We start from the raw sequence: 7743 nt of genomic DNA, 5'->3' as shown, positions 1-7743 counted from the left end.
ACTTTTCTGTTACAATAACCAAGATTATGTTTAACAGTTATTCTTTTTAATTAACAATTTTACATCATAGTGCAAACAAATCATAATAAAATATTTAAAAAAATATATCAAAACAGACTAAAATAGGTTTTATGTTACAGTAAATGTATTTTCGAAATTTTCTAGTTTCGAAAGTACAATTGGTTGTATTTTAATTTTTCAGGATTTTTTTTTCTTTCGTACTATGCAATATCAACAGAATGACAAAAAAAATAAAACAAAAACACATATTACTATGCATATGAGCGAAGGCGCGTAAAAGTATAAGTTTGACGTTTTTTTTAATTTTTAGAACAAATATTTACAAATTCAAAAACAACAATAATGATAATTTTTCAGACATTGAAATGTTTAATTTACTTCAAACAAAAAATATACAAAAAATAGATTGGAAAAATATTGTATTAGTTTAATTATTTATAAATTCAAAACAATAATTGTAAAACAGCAAACCAAGGCCAAGCAACTTATACTACAACACGCGAAAAATATGGCGTTATATCAATTCCTACAAACCGGATTATTATTTTCAATTAAAAGGAACACACACACACACCAAATACAAATTAAACAGGACCAAGACGAGACCAGGAACCAGGGAGAGGATATCAACGGAGATTCATCAGTGTCGATAAGAAGGTCATCAAAAAAATGTTTGACAAAGTTAATGGACATTTCGAAATAAAATCTTCAAAAATAAAACACAATCAGGTTCGTAGAATATTTCTTTTATAATAAAATATAATTATTTTTGATTGTTTTTTGGTATTATAATTAAAATTTATATTAATATATTTACTATTAATTTTAATTTGATAATGTTAAATCTTTATATTTCGATAAAGTTTATCTAAGATTTTATTTTTTAATTTAAACAACTAACTTATTGCTTATTGATCTCATATAAATTGATTTTCAAAAACATATGCGACGATTTAAATTTTGGAATCAATGAGTTAGTTGTTTAATTTTATATTTAAATATTATTATACATATTTGTAAAATATTTGGCTATTTTTGATAATTATTTTTTTGCTTCTACTTTTTTTTATAAAATTATGTTCTAAATTTAAAATTAAAAATACTTGATGATATTGTTACATTTGACTTGAATGTGTTTAATTTATTGCAAATAAGTTTAAATAAGTCGTCTTCGAAAATAAACATGGCTATATGACACTTGCGAATATTTTTGGAGAAACGTCTGTAAATATTACAATGTTATAAATGATAATCAATATAATTATTTAATATTTATATACCTATACATATTCGTTTAATGCATGTATCAATTGATTTGTTCCTTTTTTCATATACAATTATTAAAAATAAGTATAATTTATCAAAATATAATAATAATTTGTCCTCATAAATGTTATAAAGAAAAACACCAACTCTCTCTCTCTTTCTTCAAATAATATGATCAATCTGAGTGACATTTATATATTTAAATCGTGTAATTGTCTTAATATTAATTATAATTAATAAATAGTAATAATTTATAACATAGGTTTTATATTATACATTTACTTCATAACTCATTCACATTATTATTATCAATATCATTAGTCATATGATAATTTATAACTAAACTCTAATCGATACAAATATCAACTGATTTTTTTGATACTTTTATTTTTTTATATATATATTTAATTATGTAAAATATTTCTGAAAACATAAAAAAGAATAATTATGAATATTAATCAAATGACTGGTAATAACTTTTTAAAACAATAAAACTTGATCAAAATCCAAATAATGTAAAACAATAGAAAACAAACAATAATCAAGCATATTTGCATCTGCGAATGCAGTAAAATATACGATGTCTGAGACAAAAAAAGTGCATGTTGCAAAATGATACAAGAAACTTGAACAAAACGTATCTGAAATGATGAACTATTCCAACATATTTTGAATTTGATATTCGCCTTTGTTGGGAAACTGATCGGATACTTCCAGCAGCACCTGATATCCACAGAACAAACAAAATTTTAAAATTAAACTCTAAATTAGACCACCTGACCACTTTCATTTTTTGATCAATATGCATTTTAAGTGAATTTCTATTTGCTGAATCTTTGAAAATTCATAAATTTCTCAAGAGTAAAGAGTATAAATCAAATTAGTACCCTTTTACTTAGTTTCTTTTGAACCAATTAACATCCTTTTAAATTTGAAGAAAACATTTACTTATCAATAATTTACAAAGAAAACACGTTTCTTCAGATGGCATTCGTAAATAAAAAGACAAAAATGATGTTAAAGTTAATAGCAAGAGCAAAAAGTATCCAAAAAAGTATTTAATTTAAAACATTTCATCTGACATTACAAAAACCGGAAAAGAAATGCCATTTTTCAAGTCATAAAGAAATGATAGATGACTGCATAAACATGAATGTACTTACTTCCACACACACAAACATACATCTGCACAAAAGATATTGAATAAAAGATGTTTTATTGTGTCGCCCTTAAATACATAATATTCCAATAAATACAAGTACATATACACATTTTTTTTTTGGCAAAACAGTACAATATACTTACAATTCTCCTCCATTCTTTTTCAAGTTTGAAATAAAAGCAAGAAGGATGATCACTTTGATTCACAAAATGAACAAAAAAAAATAATTCAAAGTCGTTAACTTGTAACAAGGACGAAAACCACTGCAAAAAATCGACACCCAACGAAAATTCCAAGAGACATAGACTCCGTATAAAGAATATTAAGAGAAAAAGTTTCTTGTATCGTTTCGATGTTTGAGCAAATATATGCAACCATTTGTCATATTTTAATATTAAAACTTTTGACATTAATGTGCTTTCTCAGTTATGCCATTAAATTAAATAAAAAGAGCCTTCCGTATAGCACACACTAGCTAAAACATTATTTTTATCATTGGCTTTCTAAAAAGACATTTGGACAGTCATTAATTATAACAGAATTCCATTTCTTTTTGCATCCAACGAACTAACAACATTATATATTTTATAGTAATACGATGGTTGCAATTTTTTATGTTCCTGAGACATTTTTTCAAATAACAAAAAAAAAAAATAACTGGATAAAAAAAATTAACAATAAAGCATAAATTTATTACTTACTTGATAACATTTTATTATCTGCTGCATTATTTCTCGTATCTTTTTATTTCTATCTTGCTCTTTTAGGTGTATCTAAATTTAGGATAATTTAAGTTTTGATTATAATTTGTTTGGTTTTCTTTCAAATAAATTTAAGAAGATAATGCAGTTCAGATTAAGTTTTTATTTTAAAAAAATATTTATAAAAGAAAAATCATCTGTAATAAGAAAACAAAAACAACTTTCAATGTACCTCAAAAACAATAATTTAAGACAAACAAAACAAAACAAAAAAACAAAAACAATTGTAATATTTATAATACAAAAAGTTGTAACCATATAAAAGAATTCAAGAAATAAAACTGTAATAAACGATCATCAAAACCACTTACATAATTATTACTATATTTATGTTAACATTCACGAAGAACAATGAAGGCAATTAAAAATAAACAGGTAATTTTTTATATTGATATCACGCTCGGTATCGATTCCGTTTTTTCTGACGCTCTTTATCTTTAATTCATAAAAAAGTTTACGATTTGAAATAAAATTAACATTCAAATTTTCTTGAAAATCGATTACAGTACAACTTTCAATTGTAGTCCTGCTGAATCAATCAAATGCCATAAACGAAATTTTTTGAATCATCGTTGATTTGAAGGAACACGTCTTAATTTTTGCATTTTAATTTGATTTTAATCTTAATTAATCTTAGTTTCTTGAAAATTTGTTACATCGATGTCGTCAAATCAAATCAAGCACAAAATTAATCCATTTTGGAGTCTTTAACGGATAATTAAAAAAATAATTTAAAGTAATTGTGAGACGACTGAAATTGATAGATCGAAAAAGTGCCATCTATGGGTTTATCATTTTCATTTGTCTCAAATCTGTAGAGTATCGGTGAGGCTTTCGTCCGGTTCACAGCCCACGCCCGGAGTTTGTTGCTCGCCGTGAAACAGTAGTCAACATATATGAGACGAATGAAAGTGACAAACCGTATGAATGTGTAAGTGGCTATTTATAATATGCGACGTCTGGTACTTGGTATGATTTAAATGAATTTAATTTATTTTAATTTGGTTAATATTTCTTGCCCATTACCTACATATTTATTTATCTTATGATGTTTCAAGCAAAAAAAAAATTACCACGAAAAATGTTTGCTAAAAACCTTTTGCACAATCATAAGACATTATTTTTTTGTAAAATTTTTATAATTTTCCTGAGAGTCGTTCGTTTTTTTTTAATTAGAGAGTAAAATGTTTGTGGTGCTTAGATTGAATTTGAGAATATCCAGAACATTTATTATCAAAAAGCGTTTTTTTTCAATACCAACATACTTTATTAGCTGTTTTATTAGGATAATAGTTTTTTAGTATACATCTTCTTTTTCATATAATAATGAAACAAAATTAATTATTTAATAGTACAGTACAGCGTTTTGAAGTTAAATTTTTAGCAATAATTAAAGATCTCCATAGCTTTTTTTGTTATACATTTATTATATTACTATCACCTGAATTAAATGCTGTTTTAATTTGATTTTTATTTTTTATCTTTATTAAATATTATATCCTAATTTATATTATATATATATATATCCTTATTACATAAATTTTATGTAATTTAAAAAAGAACTTTAATAATAACACATCGAACTAATAATATACATTTCAGCAATCCTTAAAACAAAACTAATGTTAAACTGTCATTAAAATTAAAACTTTATATATATGTAGTTTTCATAGTGTTATATTCAAATTTTAAAATATTTACATCACGATTTCTTATTTTATAATATTCATACATTATTTAAAAGGTTGAATTTTCCATTCCCAATTTCCAATCCTGATTTTATGTTATTATATGTACTTTAAAATTGATAAGGTTCTTTATCTATAAAGGAGTTTGATAAAATTTTCATATCTTCTAATAAATTGTGTTCCTGAGTGCTTTTATCATTATTATTATTTTTTTTAATATAATTTCAAATATATTTTCTTTAGCCATTTTTTTTAAATATAAAGTGAATATTGTGTGTGAATATTACAAATGTTGAAAATTTTTCTGTCGAATAGCTATTTATCTATATATAATATTACTTCAATTTCCCTTCGATCCAGACTATTTTAATGTGTGTATTTACAGTTTATTGGTTTACTAATTAAGAAAATATGTAATGGTAGGTAGTTTTTATCATTATATAACAAATTGTAAGAAAATTAAAACAAACGCAACAAGTTAGATGGGATGAAAGGATACTCAGACTCAATTCAACCGCTTTTTTAAGTAAGTAACTTCTAGTATTTAATTAGAAATAATAAAAATATCTGCTGCAAACAGTATTTCACTCTTTTGGGAGATGGGGAAATTGTGGGTGGTGGCTGTGTGTTTGGTGATGATGTTGCTGAGATGGTTGGTGTTGCTGTTGTTGCGTACTGCTAGTCCCTGGTAATGGCTGTCTCGAAACTTGTCCGGCTGATGGCATTTGATCTGGTTGATGACCATTTTCCATATTACGTGGGACTAGAACGACAGATCCTTCAGCAGAAAGTTGCAAACTGTAATGATTTGGGCTGCAAGGGTTTCCATCAGAATCTCGTAAATTCTACAAAAAACGTGAACATTTATTAAAAGTTTAAAAAAAATGTTTAAGATAGTGTGCATACCTGCATGACATGTCGATACAAAGACATGTATTTGTCCTTAACGCGTTTCCGATCGTTGATTGCAATTTCTCGTTCACGCAAAAATCTGTCCTTGCGCATTTTCATCTCCTTGACTTCATCGGCCAGTGACAAAATTTGGTCAAGCTTTCTTTTACGGCAATTCTGTGCGGCCACCTTATTCTTTCCGCGTCGACGAATATCGCGAATGAGTGACAACTGATTTTCGCTCAAGTCGTACTTTGATAAGCGTTCGTTGAATTCGTCCATTGGCAAGTTAATGATATCACTGACACTGATTGGAATTTGAAGTGATCGCGCTCGCTTTTCGTCGCGCGTCAAATGTTCCTCTTCCGACGTTTGCTTTCGCACCTTCTTATCGCGATTCTGGGGACGCGGTGTTGCACCATTTGTGTGCGGTGGCATCGTGTACGAATGATTGTGGCCCACAATGTCGTGAGCAGTGCGCAAGGGACGACCAAAATCGAGCCCAGAGTACGGTGGATACTTGATATCGTGTCCAATGAAGCCTTGTTTGCCTACAAGAGGACCAACGGCGCCCGCAGCCTCCATTCCCTGCATCGCATACGGATCGTATTCGTATTTGATGGGAGCACTGCCAGGTTGTGGCATCGTAACGTTATCGTGGAATGCGCGTTTTCCAAACATTTGGTGTTTCTTCTGGGCCACGGGACCGGAACGTCCTTCGCGACTACTTCCATAACTGCTGCTGTAGTCATATGGATTATTGTATTCCTGTGCCGAGTCACTTCCGTCATTCCATTCGCCATCGGATAGGGATGGAACCCGCTCCGAGCCCATTGAACTGACTGCCGAGTCACTTGATGCATCTAAACGGTCTCCGGGAGCACTGCCGCCAACTGCACCAATATTCAAGTTTGTCTGCAATTGGTTTCCTGCATTATTTGGTTGGGGATGTTGTGGCTGCAACAATGCATTTCCATGACTAGCGCCCGCACCGTTAATTATTGGACACATATCTGAAAAAGCAATAATATTTTATTCATAAAATTTAAAAAAAAAAATCTTCATTTCAGAAACTTTATAAGAACCTAAGTAACATACCCCAGACGCAAGTCTTACAAAACGGACAAAAGAAATTTAAAATTTTCAACAAATCCGCGCGAGTTCTAATCGGGTTCTTTTTTATAATGTTAGATGCACACAAAAGTGCTTTGTTAAAATAAGAATTTCCATAATTTCCTGTGACCGGATTCGGCACCTTGAAAATTGTGGATATCTTTTCTTCTAACTCACGATCACTCATTTTTTTTACAAATGAAATTTACTTCATTTTGAACACAATGACATGCAAAACGTTATCTTTGTTGGACTTGTGCCTAGTTTCACAGATAAATTGTCATAATTAAAAAAAAAACAATGTTTCAGGCCGATGGATCGTGTATAACTCGCAATTTTTTACAATACATTGACCAAAAACGAAAAAAATGAGGATTTGTCAAAGATAAAACAAAAAAAAGATTTTTTTAGAGATATGATAAGAGATAAAACGTGCGAATGTGTTTGTAATTGATAAATAATTATTTTTTTCAACTTTAACAAACCTGCTAAAAAATCAACTTTATTTAAACATTTGAACTGGATCATTAGTTTTCACAAAAAAAAATGAAATTTTTACTAAATTTATCAACGGCCTTCAAAATATTATTATAAGAAATGGCTGACGTTTCGTCTTTCATATATAACGCTTTTGTGGATAGATAAGCGATACTTTTATGATAAGACACTAATTAAAAAAACAACGGAGAAACAAATGTCTTCAATATAAACGCACTTGGTCCGTTTTTCATGAAAGCGAATGAGGAACTGTTGTTATTTTTTTCTCTAATTTTTTTGTGTCTCTAATTTAAAATGATTTGCAAAAAATAACGCTTTTCTATTCTCATCGGTGGTTTGTTTT

General features: G+C 28.3%; 1 protein-coding gene across 4 annotated transcripts in view; it reads right to left on the bottom strand.

Moving 5' to 3' along the window:
* Positions 1–4620: 4620 nt before the first annotated feature.
* LOC134835953 (segmentation protein cap'n'collar) overlaps positions 4621–7743 on the bottom strand; it is a 39688-nt gene continuing 36565 nt past the window's right edge. For 2 of the 4 annotated variants that reach the window (XM_063851005.1, XM_063851004.1), the window contains exons 9-10: positions 5805–6802; positions 4632–5743 (exon numbers count right to left, since the gene is read on the bottom strand). In XM_063851005.1, the coding sequence (XP_063707075.1) occupies positions 5483–5743; positions 5805–6802 (1259 nt within the window). In that variant the 3' untranslated portion in view covers positions 4632–5482. Of the gene's footprint in view, positions 5744–5804; positions 6803–7743 lie in introns of all 4 variants that reach the window. The other 2 variants (XM_063851003.1, XM_063851002.1) reach the window with 2 other exon arrangements.

Source organism: Culicoides brevitarsis, chromosome 3 (genome assembly GCF_036172545.1).
Source record: "Culicoides brevitarsis isolate CSIRO-B50_1 chromosome 3, AGI_CSIRO_Cbre_v1, whole genome shotgun sequence".
Lineage (NCBI taxonomy): Eukaryota > Metazoa > Arthropoda > Insecta > Diptera > Ceratopogonidae > Culicoides > Culicoides brevitarsis.
Note: the sequence above shows the minus strand (reverse complement) of the source record. Positions and strands in the feature narration are given on the sequence as shown.